Raw genomic sequence first — 17626 nt, forward strand, 5'->3', positions numbered from 1 at the left:
TTCCATGCCGAGCCAAACGGATTCAAGTTTCCACTTATTTGTTCCACCGTACTTGAATCAGAACTCACTGCACTCTTACTCAATTCACAAATCACAAAAGAATCTAACCTGTCTCCACTACATATAGAAACAGGTTCTCAGGTAGTGTCTCTTATACTTAAAACAGGATACGATTTCTATTCACAAATTATTTCTGATCGTCATTGATGAGAACGTTGTACAACATGGAAGTACTTAAACACATAAACCGTGAAGGAAATGATGTAGTAGAATTTAGCCTTAGAATACACTACATCATTATAATCCTCCCTCCTTTGCTTTACACTACAATAAGTAGGAACTTTAGCCACAGAATAGTCCAAACTTTAGGGATGGCAATTGGGGCAGGAAAGGGCAAAGGTCTAACGGCGCAAGACAGGATTCTTCTATATACCTCAACCCATTTGATCTAAACAACCTTATTTTCAAGTTATTAGGTTTAAGCAAGGAAAGAAGAGGCTTGGACTTCGATATGCAGGGTGGATTTCATATTGGTCTTGGTCCTCTTGAAGAGTGCTTTATGAAATTGGAATTGTTGGCGTTAGCATTGCTTGAATTGCTTTTGTTTACCCTGGTTTTCCGATATTTTATGGAAGCAATTGTTCTGCATGTTTAATGCAATGAGCGAAAACACTTCACATACAATGACTTGCCTCCATATATTATAGACAGCCAGCCCGTAGATCTAAAAGAATTCAGTCCTATGCTTGATGATTAAATAAGATGCCAAATTCTCGCATTTTTCACAAATATAATGTCCAAAGATTGTCTATTAATCATTGTAAAACAAAAGCTAGTATCATATCACTAATGTTTTGTCATGGCATCACAAAATAATCTGCAGCTAGAACACCTGAACTAGCACTGAGAGATCACCAAAGGGCAGGGCCGGCTCTTGCCTATAAAATTTTAGGCATTGGCCTTTTGGGGGCCTCAAATTTTTATAAATAAAAAATTATGTATCTTAACCCCATTCAAATAGAAGAAATTAAGGAAACATTGTTTTGGATTCTTACATTTTCTTTGTTAACACTCACATTATTTATCATTTGTAACTCTTTTTGCACTCTATTTCTTCAAATCTTTGATAGTTAGAGTAATACACTCTCAAAAATATGAATCAATAGTTGAAAAGTGTTGAACAAAGTGCATTACAAATTCTTTTTTTTAATTTATTTGTTAATTTTCATATTAAAGTAGGTATACCAAGTTATCAATTTTTTGAATCAAATTCTATGATTCTAACTCTTATCTTTAAAGTTTATCAACTTATTACTTATAAAATTGTGTTAATAATTCATATAATAATTGTCTCAATAAAAGGATGTTTTTCAATGTTAAATTGATAAAATCTTACTTAAAACTATTAATTAAAAAAAAAAGTGTTTGAAAAATCATTTATATAAAAGATATTAAGTAGTAATTTACGTCTAGAAATTTAGAAAAATAAATAGATATAAATAAAATTTATATAGATTTTAGGCCTCTAATAAAAATTTCGTTTTAGGTCACAAATTATGTTGAGCCGCCTCTGCCAAAGGGATACAATGAATCTCTTCTTAATAATTTCTATGGAAAACACAAATAATTCACTAGTTATTTTACTTGGAAGTTGGAACAAAGTTAGAGTAATTTTAAGTGTCACGATCCTAGTTAAGTATGTTTACACACCCTTGATTTCCATAAAATTGGATACATCCAAAATTGACAAGAGATTATAAAGAAAAAAGAGTAGACAATACAGAGAGGTACAAGGTTTCAATTCTCAAACAATCATGTCAAATTATAAGTAGTTGCTCTATATTTGTCAATAATCTTTTCATAAATATCATTTAAACTCTACTACTAAATACTCCACTTGTTATACCAAACAAATAGTTGCCAAAAACCCAATGCAACAAAACAAATGTAACCACCACGTATGTTCTGAAACAAAAGTCATTTTGTTATGTTCCCCATTCCCAGCAATAAAGACAAAAAAAAGGAAGAAAGATGAAATAACAGTGGTACTAAAATATTGGGCTTTTACCATAAGTAAAATTCTTTGATCATGACAACATCACTATAATTTACCAGTTTTCATCTTCACTATCATCTGCACTATCGTAGTTATCAGAAGACCAGTAATTGAAGTACAACCAAACTTCATAATCAAATTCATAATCATGAGTGGAAGCATGAGGTTGCCTTAGATCTACAATCTGTTGTCTGCATCTTCTTCCTATATCCCCTTCAAGATCAATATTATAGTAGTGCAAGTCAAGCGATACAAGGTGTGGACAGCCATCAAGAATGGCTTGAAGTCCTACATTTGTCAAGGTATTCAAAAGAAATCCAAGGTGCCGTAACTCAGGCATACTTCTGGCAATAGCTAGAGCTTGACCATCATCTGGATGTAAATTTTTAGGTCTATCACATGCATAGGCATTCAATAAAAATGACTTAAGTAGAGAGCAAGAACGACCAACACTGTCTATATCCTCTTGAGTAATTAAGTTGAAGTGCATGTGCAACTCCTCCAAATATGGAAAGTTCTTGGCATATACAGCCAAACCTCCAGCAAACTCATAAAAACCCATGACGACTCGGAGATGTCTGAGTTGAGTTGATCTGTCAGAAAAGGAAGCAAATTGATTACTTTATGAGAACTCCTATTTCAGGGGTCACAATAAAAAGAAGTGAGCAATTACATCAACACCTCTTGTTTTGTTGAGCTCTTAACATACCACTAATAATCATGATTGTTCAAGGTTACTCACGTCAAGAAGAGTATGAACCCCACAGAAGAAGAAAGATGGATTGAGCCACGTGCTCAAGAGACATATGTAAGAACTTCATTCAAACTAAATCTTTTTTTCTTTTCCTTGTATATATTACATTCTTATTCGTAGAGTTCTTTGTTTAAATTATAGGATACGTATATACGAATATCTCAGGAATATCGTAGTACTCTACCTCTTGAGAGTCGGGACAGACCATTTACACAAGAAGAAAACGAGAATCTTTGGAAACAGAGTGCTGGTAAACCGATTAGAGGTTTAGTCTATGGCTATCCAGAAAAGGCGTATCAGAAGAAGAAGTCTTGGTATTGTGGTTCATCATCCTCAAGCTTCGATGGCGGGGATAGAGAGACAATATATGCAATGGAGAGTAAGATAGCTTATCTCAATGCCGAGCTTGCTGCTGTAGCCGAAAGAGAGAAGAAGAGAGAAGAAAGAGAGAGGAAGAGAGAGGAGGAGATTGCGGCAGCAAAGGAGGTAGAGAACAAGAGGTATGCAGCGCTTCAGGCCCAACTAACTTTTCTTTTTAAATCAGGAAATATTCTTCCTCCATGTCCGGCCAGCAATGATGGATCTGATCAGGAGGGTGATGAGAATGATAAGTCTGATAAGGAGAGTGAGGGTGATGAGGAGTAGTTGTAACTATTTGGCATTTTAGACTTCTATATTTTTGGAATTGTTTGATCGTATTTTAGTTTATTTTGAAGTTGGATGAAGTTTATTTTGAAATAGTTTAATGTATATGTTGAAAATATTGTGTTGTTTTGGTTGGATGAAGTTTATTTGGAATTCTTTGGGTTGTTTTGGTATAAATATGCAGGTGGACAACTAAAATTGCAGCAATTTGCTGCCAGTTTTGTAGCAGAAAACCGACCTCGGGAAGTCAAAATTGCAAAACTAAAAAAATATAAATACCGACCTCCGGAGGTCAGAATTTCAAAAATAAAAATTAAAAATACCGACCTTCGAAGGTAGGAATTCCAAAACTAGAAAATAAAAATACCAACCTCTGGAGGTCAGAATTTCAAAAATAAGAAATAAAAATACCGACCTCCGGAGGTCAGAATTTCAAAAATCCAAAAATAAAAATACCGACCTCCAGAGGTCAGAATTCCAAAACTAAAAAAATAAAAATACCGACATCCGGAGGTCAGAATTTCAAAAATACAAAAATAAAAATACCGACCTCCAGAGGTCAGAATCTCAAAAATTAAAAAATAAGAATACCAACCTCCGGAGGTCATAATCTCAAAAATAAAAAAATAAAAATACTGACCTCCAGAGGTCGGAATTTATATTAAATTAAAAATAAAAAAATTAACAAAAACCGACATCCGAATGTCGGTATTCCAATATATGAGAAATAAATATTTTGACCTCAGGAAGTCGGAAATAATAAAAATAAAAAATTTCTAACCTAAAGTAAAAACTGACCTCTACCGACCTCCAGAGGTCGGTATTGAATAGCAACCAAGCTTTTTCCGACCTAAGCTGGGATGTCGGTTTTAGGTCGGTATTTCAGGGAGTACCGACCTTCAGAGGTCGGTATTTCAGGGAATACCGACCTTCAGAGGTCGGTATTTGTAGGTCGGTATTCACTGTTTTTTTAGTAGTGTATATTGAACGATTGGAGTATAAATTTGATTGGAATACAAATTTGTTCAACAATTATAGACAACAATTTTTAGAATACAATTTTTGAAATACAACTTTTGGAATACAAATCAGGTTAGAATACAACTTTTTCTTGAATCAAAAGTTACAAATAAAAGTGAATAATGAATTTGATCAACAGTTAAGAAACAACTTTTTGAATACAATTTTTGAGATACAACTTTTAAAATACAAAATCAGTTTAGAATACATTTTTTTTGTTTAGTCAAAAGCTAAAAATAAAATTACATGAGTACAAATAATTGATATACAACATACAAAATACATTTATTTTGAATACAAATATAGTTGATAACTGAATTTGAACATAGCATACAAAATGATTTATTTGAATGCATATGGATACAGTATGCTTAAATAAATATAATATTGCTGAAAAAAATAATTAAAATATAAATAATACAACATATATACTAATATGAATACAATTTAAGAAAGAATATATATCATTTTAGTCGTCTATAATTTCATTTAATTAATAAATACAATTGACATATGAAAAATAAAATTGACAATACTAATATGAACACAAATTAAGTATGAAATTAAATAAATTAAATATTAACTGAAATTGGAGAAATGTAAACACCAAAATACAAAACCTACCCTAAATCGTAACGAGGTTTACTTAAAAATATCATACTCAAAAGAAAATTCACTAAATAAACGATTCTGAAGTTGAATAAATTGAAACACAAAAATGCATAAACGGCCAAAAAAAATACAAATCAAAACTAAAAACTTCTGATATTAACCCAATTAATACAAATCCAAAGGAAGTTATCCGATTGAATGAGAATATGATGCAAATATTTTGTTTGATTTTATTCCATTTGAAAAAGAAGAAGAAGAGAAAGAATCTGGAAGCAGAGAAAGGGAATAAAAATAATTAATAGAGAGAGAAAGTGGAGTTGATGAGGAGTGACAATATGATGTATTTTAGGAGGATAATTATAAATATATAATTTGCTATAAAAATAATATATGAGAGAGAACATGTGATTAATGTGAGATAAATTAGGAACTAAACTAGGATACATTATATTTTTTAAAATATTGACATAGCGACATTTTTAATAATTATTTTAAAGTGTAGATGTTTTTAATAATTATGTTAGGAATTTTGACTAGTTAGCTAATTTTCCCACAAAACATTGTATGTGTTAGTAAAAGCATCTTTTGGGGCTAATGAACCCATACGGATGTTAGGTAAGTGAGATGGCCCATTAGTTAATTTAACCTTACGCCCTAATATTGTCTATATAAGCACCATTACGGGTGTTGAAAAACATATTCTAAACTGCCTAGTGAATGGCTAGGGTTAGGGAGATTCTCTACATATTTTGATAGTTGAGGATAATTAAGTCGTGGAACTAGGCATCCATCCCCATGTGAGAATTTCTGGATCAGTAATTTGAGTCATGGTTACTGCAGATGATCTGCTTCCGAAAGGAGAAAACTTGTAAGTCTCCGAACTAGTGAATTATCATAGTTTGTTTTATATTCATAATGGAACCAAAGTTGGTATTTGATTTTGATTTCTCTACTAAATTCCCTCTTGATAACAAGGAATAATATTACACCTTATCATTAAAGGAATGATCTCCAAACATGCATTGGCGGATCTAGGATTTTTGTTTAGGGTGTTCGAAAAATAAAAGTATAAACGTGTAAATAAGCCTTTAGAAATGGAAACCTTGAATTCTTTTGGGTTTAAAACCACACTTTTAGCACGTTTTTTAAAGTAAAAAAAATTGAAAACAGAACTGAAAATTAAAAAAAAAACTAAAAAAAAACTAAAACTAAAAAAAAAAAAAGATAAAATGCTTTCATAGGGATTTAAACCATTGATACAACTACGCCATCAATTTCTCTTTGTTATTTAGTGGGTTCAAAATATCTATATATCTACAAAAAATACACAAAATTTACCTTGTATATACCGTGTAATTTTTTGCCGAGGGGTTCGGGTGAATCCACGTGGGTCCGCCCCTGTGCATATGCCTCAAATTTACTTTGTTTCTTCCCATCTTGTTGTCATATTATTCTTACAATCATGTTCTTTGAGCTAAGGGTCTATCAGAAACAACATGAATACCCCAGAAAGGTTGGGATAAGATATCTATATACACTACAACAAATAAAGATTTTGCAGCAATAATATAATTGATGCTATATTATATTTAGTGGTAATAATAAATATGGTATTTATAACCAACACTCTATATAAATGTCGCTAAAAACTTTAACTACTCTAAATGTAATAACATTAACTCAATTGCTGCTAAAAGAAATATCCTTCGCACTAGATGTTTCTTTTGTTGTAGTGATATTCTTCCCTCTCTAAATCTCACTTGTGGGATTAGACTTGTTATTATTAAATTCATGTGTTCTCAGCCTTAGCTGTCCAAATCTACACTCACATAAACAAATGATCCTGTACGCCTTGAATATTATTGAAAAGAGTTATTTGTTTATACAAAAATATTACAAATTAAATCTCATTTTGTATGAAACATATGTTGTGATGCAAATATTTTCTCTAGTGTCTAACTTCTTCTTCTTCTTCTTTTTGCGAAAATGCAGCCTAAAAAAAGAAGATGACAACATCAATAAGTTGCAATGGGAACAGTGCAAATAGTGAGTTTGATAGGTTGACTGATGATGAGATCATCTCTATTTTTGTTAGATGTCCTGTGAAGACATTATCCATGTTAAGGTGTGTATCCAAGTCATGGAATGACCTTATTATTAATCCTTCCTTCTATTCTCACCACCTCAAACAATCAATGGAAAATGCTCCCCCAACTTCTTATTGTGGATCGCAGATTATTAAGGGAAAGAAGGAGTATAGTACGATTTGTTTCGGTAGACACCGAAGTAGAGGATGGAGAAATTAAGAAATGAATTATACAATTGGTGCAATCGACTTGTGATCTGCTATGGTTTGGTTTGCATTTCAACAAGAGATTGTCGTGTTTTTTTGTGTAATCCTGCCATGCAACAAGTGTGTGATCAATTGCCAAAATGTTCACTTACTCGTATCCCTACACATAGTCAAAGTCGGTATTTTGGGTTTGGATATATACATTCAAAGAAGGAATACAAAGTGGTTCATTTTTTCTATAGGAATCCTCAGTTGCCACAACTAAGATGTGAGGTGTTTACAATAAATGATGTTGGTGGGATTTCTAATAGTAGATGGAAAGAAATTGTTGAGTTTCCTTATTCATATCATGCGAACTTGACAGTGTTGTTTGTAAATGAATGTGTGTATTGGTTGGTTGGACTATGTCTTGATGCCAAACCTGGTAGAATTTTTTCGATTGACTTTGAAAATGACAAAGTTTCTTACTATATCTCATCCATCATCTTTTGAGACTTTTTCTAGCCTGAAGATGTTGGATCTGAAAGGGATGTTTTGCCTCGCAAACCAAGATCACTTTCGCGAGAATTTAATTCAACAACTGTGGATAAAATCAATTGTATTTGGGTGAAGGAGTATAGCATCGATTTGGTCAACTTTAGGTGTGGGAAACGTATGTCTACCTGTGGGACATGGAATGAAGAAATAATTTTGATATTTGGGGATGAGGTCGTCTTCTACAACTACAAAAGAAACAACTTTAGAAGAGTGAACAATATTCCAATACATGAATTTGGAATTTATCATGAAAGCTTGTTTTCTTTGGGAAGCAATAGATCTTTTCCTCTTTAAGTATTTTTATCCATTTTATGTTAAGGAGTCTTTTTCCTAGCTTGTGTTGGAAGATATTAAACCTTATCTTATTTCATATAAGCATCCTTGGTGAGCTTTGTAATGATATTTTTGATGATTGAATAATGATTTATAACTCTTTACCAATAGTTATTTGCAACTGATTTGGATTGAATTTACTAGTTGAATCCTTCCCTTCCCCTTTTTTCTGCATAAAGTAGAAAGCAAGGATACTTCTTGTTACCCTCGAAGGGATCATGGGAGAACGTTCTACTCGGATTAATGATTTCCTTTTCTTTCTTTTTTTTGCCTCCTTAGGAGCTCCTATCTTGTCACTTCCTTGGTGAGTCGACCTCACAACCTCAGGATTATATCTTTTCACTTTCTTGGTGAGTCGACCTCACAAGCTCAGGATTGGATAACTTCCTTGTATGTTTCTATTCAACTAATTAGTGCCTTGTATACCTATATATAAGGATTTATATAAGCATTCCGTCTTTGTTGCCACTTATCAGTACTAGTAATTTGTAATTTGTTCTTTTTCTCTTATGTATCAAAGTAACACCAAATCTAAACAGCAATGACAATGGTATATCTATTCATACCATGATTCCAACTATATATTATAATGATATAAACATCTGTGTTCTTGAAGATCATTTTCTGGTACAATTGATTTTTGTTTTGATTCCCTTCATTCAATTTCTTTTAATTTTTCCATTAGGCTAGGATTTCAATCTTAGTTTTCACAAACAGAAATGGAAAAACTTAGTTTTGTGTTCTATAACCATGCAATATTACCTTCAGCTGACAAAAACAAACCATATTATTATATACCTTCAACTGACAATAGTAATTTACACTGACAGCAGTTATTAGTTCTTTTTCTCTCCCCTCAGATATTCCTTTAATACGGCACTCATGCCCCGACATTGTCATTGTATACCCCCGGGTCGAAAGGCGGCAGGGGAAGGAGGGGACACTAGGAAAGATCTATCCGAAGCGAATTCTACATACAAATAAAGGCACCTACCAAAAGATATTTCAAAGGCTTCAGGATTGAGATGATTCTGAGTTAGCTTTATCGAGATCAGAAGCAAATTTAGCAAGCATCCAAAACTCGGAAATAGTTTCAACTGGAACTACCTCCCCGCTTCAAGAGACCGGATAAGGGTCAACTAGCCCGGATAAGAGTCAACTAGCGCTTAAGAGTTCGGTGTGAGGATCAACTACGTACCCTTCCTTCAGATAGTTCTCATTGGCCGAAGAAGACCCCGGTCAATCCACGTGGCTTGCTTGACAAACATTAGTGACATGGACATTGTAAATGTATACTCCTGCAGGTCGAAAGGCAGCAGGGGAAGGAGGGGGGAACTAGGCGAGATCTTTCAGCAGCAAATTCCCCATACAAATAGAGGCACCTAGCAAAAAGATACTTCGAAGGCTTTAGGATCGAGGGCTTATTAGCCAAGAAGACCCTGGCCAATCCATGTGGCCTGCTTGACGAACATAAGCAACAAAGACATTGTAAATTGGTCCACGGGGCATGAGTACACTGCATTCACACTCGAACTCTCCTATTGTGCGTTGTGTGTGCTTTCAAGCAATAAGACTGCTTGCTAAACGAACCCCACTCTCCCAATAAATACACATTCTTCAACACTGGCTCCTCTCACTGCTTGAGAGGACTTTACAGTTTCATGGTCTAAGTAATGCCACTGATAATTTGGGTTCTTGCCATCAGCAAAGTTTCATTTTGAACATGACAACAATAAAAGATCCCAGCTTCATCGACATACTCGCTGCTACATGGAGTCAAAAATAATAATCATACTCATGAATGTCCCCGACGATGAAAGGATTGTAGTTGGAGAACCTAGATCGGCAGTAATCCTCAAAAGACCGGTAATGCCTAATTTTACAATCAAATTCATAATCGCAAGTGGAGTCACGAGGCTGCTTTAGATCTACAATCTGTTGATTACACCTTCTTCCTAAATCCCCTTCAAGATCGATAAAACAGCAGCAGCGCAAGTCAAGTGATTCAAGGTGTGGACAGCCATCAAGAATGGCCTGAAGTCCTTCATTTGTCAAGTTATTTTCAATAAGGGCAAGATGCCGCAATCCAGGCATACATCTGGCAATGGCTACAGCTTTATCATTGTCTTGTGATGGTGGAGTTCTAACTTTATCAAATGGACCGGCATGCAATACAAAAGACTTGAGCAAACGGCAAGAGCGGCCAACAATTTCTATATCATCTTTAGTAATGGAGGTGAAGTAAATATGCAACTCCTCCAAAAATGGGAAGTTCTTCGCAGCTGAAGCCAAACCCCCAGATAACCGATTATAACACTTAACAAGTCGAAGATGTCTGAGCTGGCTTGATCTGTTAAAAAGACAAGCAAATTGATTAATTTAAGAGAACTCCTATCTCAGAGGTGGCAACAAAAAGAAATGAGCAATTACAAGAAGACTATAAGGAAAAGGACAGCAATAACACCTCAAAGGAGTAGAACATGGGCCCAGATTTGAGAATTTCACGTTTAATTTAAATTTTATTCTAGAAAAAATTCCAAAAGAAAAAATCACGACAATTAAAAAAATTGCTTAAAAAGTAATGTAATTACTAATAATTCTTTCTTTGGCTTGATTAACTTCCTTCAATGTTCTCCAGGTTAATTTTCCATCTTAATTTTCAAATTTTTTGGTAACTCGTTGCAAAGCAAAAGTTTCAATCTAAGAGAATCAACTCAACAACTTAACATACAACTTACCAACTGTGATCAACTCAAAATTGTCTTGTAAAGCCAACAAAAGATACTGCTAGAATTACACTCACCAGAAAAAGTGTTAATGAAGCAAGGTATAGTGGCAGAAACAAAATGAACATTGACGTAAACGAATTTTGATACGGATGGGGGAGAGAGAAGTTCGGCCCGGTTTTTTTGGTGTCGTAGGGGAGGGATTGACCTTTCTAACGCATATTATATATATTTAGCAAATAAAAGGAAAAAGGGAAGAAAAGGAGAAAAAGAGATTTGAGGGTTTTGAGCACTCAATGCAGAAATAAAAGAACACAAGTAAGAAGAAGAAAACACAGAAACTGGCAACACTCATGAAAAAAATGTTTCCATGGGAAATTGAACTCGGATACGATAGCAACTAAAATATCTTAAAAGCTTAACCAATCCACCCACATATCATTTATGTATTGTTGGTGCCACTTCAGGTATGTAAACTTATCCCGGATATCAACTTACAAATTCAGAACTTTAGCCAAAGCGTGGCATCCCCATCCTATAAGGCAGATCCTCCTCTTGTTCTTGGTATTTAAAAGCAAAACTTATGACTTCATCTGAACTCCTAACATAGTTACAGGCTTCCACTTCATATAGCATTATTCCATTCCTACTTTACTTCCTAAAAATTACTAAATCATTATTTCTTGATTCTCCTTCACGGTAGCATAACAAAAGAGAAGACACCCTATTACTATCCCGTTGGACATAAACAGGATCCGTGGCATAGCATCACCCAAAATAATACACACAATACGTAATGTGAAAAAGTCTGATTAGTTAGCACATTAATGTGCAAAGAAAACAATGCCCTTCCAACCAAAAGAAATAGCAGTATAAAGATACTATAATAGAAGGATAAACACAAAAATAGTATAACACATAATATGTCTGGTGTCTTTATATGCCAAAATGGTCATCCTGGAAGTGTGCTTCTAGTGTGCACAATCGAGCAGATTATTTACCCCCAATAGTATTAAAAGGATAATCAGATTTCTACCAAATGCTAACCATTTTAGAGAAACGAAATTATGCAAAGATAAAGAGAAACATAGTCCACTCACTCTCTTGCAATTTGTTTGGCACTTACACTGTTTGTGAGTATAAACATTGCAATTATATTTTATTATGTAAGTTTATGCATCAGAGTTTTATCTATTTCTAAACATTTCATTTTGCTCCAATTGAACAATGTCAGTATTCAATAACCTGGGGTTCTTTAATGCTAGAGGTTCTCTTCCATTTCTCATCCAACTCTCTAAACTATGTCACATCGCAATCCCCTACATAAATCAAATTCCTTAACCCTGGCGGTCCTAATCCCGCCATTGGTTCTCTAAATTTCTCCCTATAGTAGCTTAGCCTAGCTTCAAATATGTAAATTCTTTTTTACAGCAAATTCAGAAGTTGTTTTCTTTCATTCATATAACACTATCTGGATTAGTTCATCAACTCAAATGCATCCCAATAGCGTGTATTTGGAGCTCAATATGAAATCCTAGTCCGAATGCAAGTCCCCCCCCCCTCCCCCACCCCCCCACCCCCAATTCCTCTCAACAAAAGGTTTTGACTTTATGTTAAAGGACAAGCAATTGAGCACATTAATAGCCCAAATCTGAGAAGACAATCACATTCTGACCAAATCTTAAGCTTAATTATTAGGAAAGCAAGAGAGTGATCAGTACCTCGAAGCAATGTAGCTGAGCAAGCGTTCATTACCAAAATTCTCTATGCTAATTTTGAATAACTGGCCTTGGCTACGACGCACAGCAAGACGGCATATCTTCTCCAACACCTTGGCCACTTTGGATCTAAAAACGAAACGTTTCAAGTCAATAACACGCCACATAGCGGGGTCATGGCACACCTTCCGCCAGGTACTACAAACCCTCTGCGCACTCTCCAATATCTCTATCGTCCCTAGCCGCTGCAGAATGTCCATCGTGATTTCCGCCGGAAGCTCAACCCACGGCGGCGATGGTGGTGGTGTTCCAGTAGAAGATGCTTCCAGTTTTTTCTCTGCATTCGGCATTTTTTTCCCGATTTTTTAGGGTTCTGATTTTTATTTTGGACAGAAAACTGATAAAACAAGAGATGGTTAGCTCAAAAAAAATGATTTTCTCAAATGACTTACCTATATTTAGCTCAAATTGATTTTTATCAAAATTTAGCTCGATAAAAGTATGATAAAAGCTTGATCTCAATTAAGCTTGATTGACTCGCTTTAATCATATAATAATTAATTTTTAAATTAAAATTTATTTACTAATCTTAATTAAGTTACTAATATGTTAATTCAATAAGTATTATTTATTAAATAAATTTATAATTTTGTACTTCTTTAATTACTTAATTCAATGCATAGACAACATCTTTTACTATTTAACTGATTAGTTAATTATATAAACAAAGAATTAGTCAAGCTAAATATTTGATATACATTCAAACCTCTATTTAACCATCATTCGTTATAACACTATTTTACTATAACAGCCTAATTTTCTTTAGAACTAATTTTTGATGTTATATTTTTTGTCTCTATAACATTCTACTTAAAAACAATGTTGACATTCACTATAAAAGTACATTTTTTTTGTAAAATCACCTCTCTATGATAGTCTTACTCAAATATTAATTGAGTAATAATATTTTATAAAAGATATATTATGTATAAAGATAAAATATTGAAATATCATAGTAATCTTTATTAGTTTCATGCACATACTAAATTTCAAGTATGAATATTTAAGAGAAATTGTACTTAAAAAGGTGTCCATCATTTATGGTCATAACCTCAAGATGAAAGGCTATTGATGAGCTTTCTTTATATAGATATTTTTTTGCTATTTTATTGGTTAAATTTGTTTACAAATTGAGTGAAGTAAAAAACAATACTACTAAAGAAATATCACTTTCTCACAATATTTTAACTTTGATTGTATTTTGAAATGTTTCAATGATATTTGATCATTTTGATCTCAAAAAACAAGTAACTCTATGACAATTTGTATTAATCATTTAAAAACACTTGTCCTATGGTTTTTCAATTATAATTATTTATGAAAATACTTTGATTTAGTAATGCTAATTCTATTTTACAACACTNTATATAGATATTTTTTTGCTATTTTATTGGTTAAATTTGTTTACAAATTGAGTGAAGTAAAAAACAATACTACTAAAGAAATATCACTTTCTCACAATATTTTAACTTTGATTGTATTTTGAAATGTTTCAATGATATTTGATCATTTTGATCTCAAAAAACAAGCAACTCTATGACAATTTGTATTAATCATTTAAAAACACTTGTCCTATGGTCTTTCAATTATAACTATTTATGAAAATATTTTGATTTAGTAATGCTAATTCTATTTTACAACATTGATGATACGATACAGACGTGCAACCGTGAAACTAGTTACTTCAAATTTGACAATTACCATAATATAAATAGTCAAATATAATATATTTTCTATAAGATAAAACCTAAAATTACATTTTTAGTTATTGAACGTCAAATGGAACACTACAAAAAATAATACAAAAATCAAAGGAGGAAAAATTGACAGAGAAAGACAGTCCAAGGTCGAGGGAATACGTTATAAAAAAAATAATAGAAACCAACGAACTTTAAGAATTTTCCAAGTTTTACTTTTCTTACTTTGTATTAAATGATTATTAAATACTTCAAAAATAAAAAAAATGTAACGATGGACCACAGAAAATCAGTCATGGCATAAAATGAATTTTTTTATGACTACATAATGATGAATTTAGTGATAGAAGATGATAAAATTTAAATAACAACTAGAACAAACATATAATCAGAGGCTAAACTATAATTTTAATCTTATGAGTTTTGAATTTTATAACGACGATTTCAAATGCTATTAACTGGGCTCTAAATTTAATATATGTATATATACATATTAATATGTCTTAATACAAATATACTATTTGAACAAAAGTTATTGAGTTTGACTGAACCCATACCTGAACTTCTAACTCCGCCTCTGCATATAATAAGTAAAATATACCATACAATAGGTAACAACCATCCAAACAAAGTTGGTTCTCTTATGTGGATGAAATGAGGTAACAATAAATAATGTGAAGTTGCTTTATTGAATCATGATATAAGTTAAAAGAAACCAAAGATGGTGTCTTAAAATTGAGAATCCAAATTAAAGTTTGAATAGTTTTACTTTTTACTTGCTCCTTACCTACTTTAACTCTTCATAGTCTTTTAACTTTGGAAGTTTTCTTGGCAATAATTTTGGGATATTTTAGTGTCTCCAATCGAACCAAAGATGTGATGAATTAAAGTAGTAAAAGGTAATCAATCTCATCATGACTCCCATGGTACAAGAACTTAATTTTCCTCAACTTCAAATACCTCTAACCATCAATTCAATTTCTCCAATCTTACCATCAAGTCCTATCCCTCCATCCTACGGTGACACCCTTTACCTCTCAAATCTTGATGATATGATTGGATCTCGCGTTTTTACTCCAACCATGTATTTCTATCGATCCAATGGGAAAATGGATGTGATGACGATCATCAATGTGTTAAAAGAATCTCTTGCAAGTGTATTGGTACCATACTATCCTTTCTCAGGTAGGTTACGCGAAACAAAGGAGGGGAAGTTAGAAGTATTTTTTGGGCCAAAACAAGGTGTGCTTCTAGTTGAGGCTTGTTCAGAGATGACGATACTAAATCTTGGTGATTTAACAGTCCCAAATCCTGCATGGAAAAACTTGGTTTACACATTCCCAAATGAAGAACAATATAAAGTTATTGATATGCCATTGCTAATAGCACAAGTAACACGTTTTAGCTGCGGTGGATTTAGTCTTGGTTTGAGAGTTTGTCATTGTCTTTGTGACGGGGTTGGAGCAATGCAATTCCTAAGTGCATGGGCTTCAACCGCGAGGTTGAACAAATTGACAGTCAATCCCAAACCATGTTGGGATCGAGAGACACTTATCCCTAATGATCCGCCATTGATTCAATACCCACACATAGAATTCAAAAGAATAGATGATGCATTTAGTTTCACGAGGAGACTTTGTTTAGTCAAGCCTGTTCAAAAATGTTATCGTGTTACTCGAGACTTCCAAGCTCATTTGAAGACCTTAGTTGGTCCTAACATCTCATGTACCACCTTTGATGCAATGGCAGCTCATGTGTGGAGGTCATGGGTCAACGCACTGATCAATGTTAGCCCTCTCGATTACGAGCTAAGGCTAACATTTTCAGTAAATTGTAGATCTAGACTTACAAATCCACCACTCAAATCAGGTTTCTATGGGAATGCAGTATCTGTGGCATGTGCTACTAGTAATGTCTCGGGAATCATTAATGGACCTATCTCTGATACCATATGTTTGGTACGTAATGCAAGGCTTTCGGTCTCTGAGGCATATTTGAGGTCAACTATTGATTATATCCAAGTTAATAGGCCTACAAAGCTAGAATTTGGTGGTAAACTTACTATAACCCAATGGACTAGATTTTCAATGTATGAATCTGCTGATTTTGGTTGGGGAAAGCCCATTTATGCTGGCCCAATTGATCTCACACCAACACCACAAGTTTGTGTTTTTTTGCCACAAGATGATTCTGATGGAGCTATGCTTGTTTGCATTTGTTTGCCAGAGGATGCTTCACATAGATTTACTGACATTTTCTGCCTCTTAAATTAATTGTGTTTATTTGGGCCAACAACTTGGCTTCATTTCCAAGTATGGTTGCTTTTTCTTTTTTTTTTAATCCAATATTCATCATGTAGCTCTCCTAAAATTACAATAAAGAATATCTCTTTTTACCTTTTTCTCAAGTCAATTTGCACATATAAATTATTTAGAGTTAGGTAAAATAACACATTTAAAGTATCTAGATTTTTTCATGAATTTCATATTTAAACTATTAGGTGTGTGATTTTTCTACCTAAACTATGTCGAAAATCTTATGGAAAATACATTCTTCACAAACACTTGTATATATAGAATTCACCAAAACTTGTCTTTTAAGGATATTTTTCCTGATACAAGTGTATCCGCTCTTCTAGTATAAAACATCAATTTTTACCTCTCTCAAGTCAATTTGCACATATAAATTATTTAGAGTTGATGGTTAAAAAAAATCTATTTAAACCTCTCATGAGAAGCTTGTGTAGGTATTTTATATTCTCTCTTATCTTACAGATTTGAGTTGTGGGCAAGAGTTAGTCATTGTTGGGTTGTGGGCTAGAGTTAATTAGCCGTTGTAGTGTTGTCGGCTAGAGTTAGCCTTTGTTGTCTTTACAATGGAGTTATTGTACAGAGTGCTTACAATAAAGTCATTGTAAGGGTGAAGGCTTAAGAGTTTAATTCCTAGGTTGCAAGAGGTTGTAATCTAAAGCCTTGCTCGTGTTTTTAGTGAAGTTGTTGAAGAAATCTTACATGGTAGGTCGTGGTTTTTTCCTTCCTTGCGCAAGAAGGTTTCCACGTTTTACTTGATGTTACAGTGATTGTTTGCATTCTGTTCTTAGCTGTTTTCAGTCAAGGACCTGGTCCCTTGACTCGTGGTGGACTTACATAAGCCATCAATGACTTCATTAGAGATG

General features: G+C 33.4%; 3 protein-coding genes across 3 annotated transcripts; 1 reads left to right on the forward strand and 2 right to left on the reverse strand.

The window, feature by feature from the left end:
- Positions 1-2108: 2108 nt before the first annotated feature.
- LOC125841773 (putative F-box/LRR-repeat protein 23) lies at positions 2109-2778 on the reverse strand. The gene is made up of 2 exons (XM_049520941.1): positions 2738-2778; positions 2109-2676 (listed from the first exon to the last, which is right to left on the reverse strand). The coding sequence occupies exons 1-2, from the start codon at positions 2776-2778 to the stop codon at positions 2109-2111; spliced, it is 609 nt and encodes a 202-aa protein (XP_049376898.1).
- A 6989-nt stretch (positions 2779-9767) lies between these two features.
- Positions 9768-13084, reverse strand: LOC125842162 (putative F-box/LRR-repeat protein 9). The gene is made up of 2 exons (XM_049521394.1): positions 12698-13084; positions 9768-10600 (listed from the first exon to the last, which is right to left on the reverse strand). The coding sequence occupies exons 1-2, from the start codon at positions 13042-13044 to the stop codon at positions 10027-10029; spliced, it is 921 nt and encodes a 306-aa protein (XP_049377351.1). The 5' UTR covers positions 13045-13084; the 3' UTR covers positions 9768-10026.
- Positions 13085-15362: 2278 nt separating this feature from the next.
- LOC125842151 (fatty alcohol:caffeoyl-CoA acyltransferase) lies at positions 15363-16738 on the forward strand. The gene has a single exon (XM_049521380.1). It carries the CDS (start codon positions 15366-15368, stop codon positions 16722-16724), a length of 1359 nt encoding a protein of 452 aa, XP_049377337.1. The 5' UTR covers positions 15363-15365; the 3' UTR covers positions 16725-16738.
- The last annotated feature ends 888 nt before the right edge of the window (positions 16739-17626 follow it).

The sequence above is a fragment of the Solanum stenotomum genome, chromosome 10 (assembly GCF_019186545.1).
Source record: "Solanum stenotomum isolate F172 chromosome 10, ASM1918654v1, whole genome shotgun sequence".
Lineage (NCBI taxonomy): Eukaryota > Viridiplantae > Streptophyta > Magnoliopsida > Solanales > Solanaceae > Solanum > Solanum stenotomum.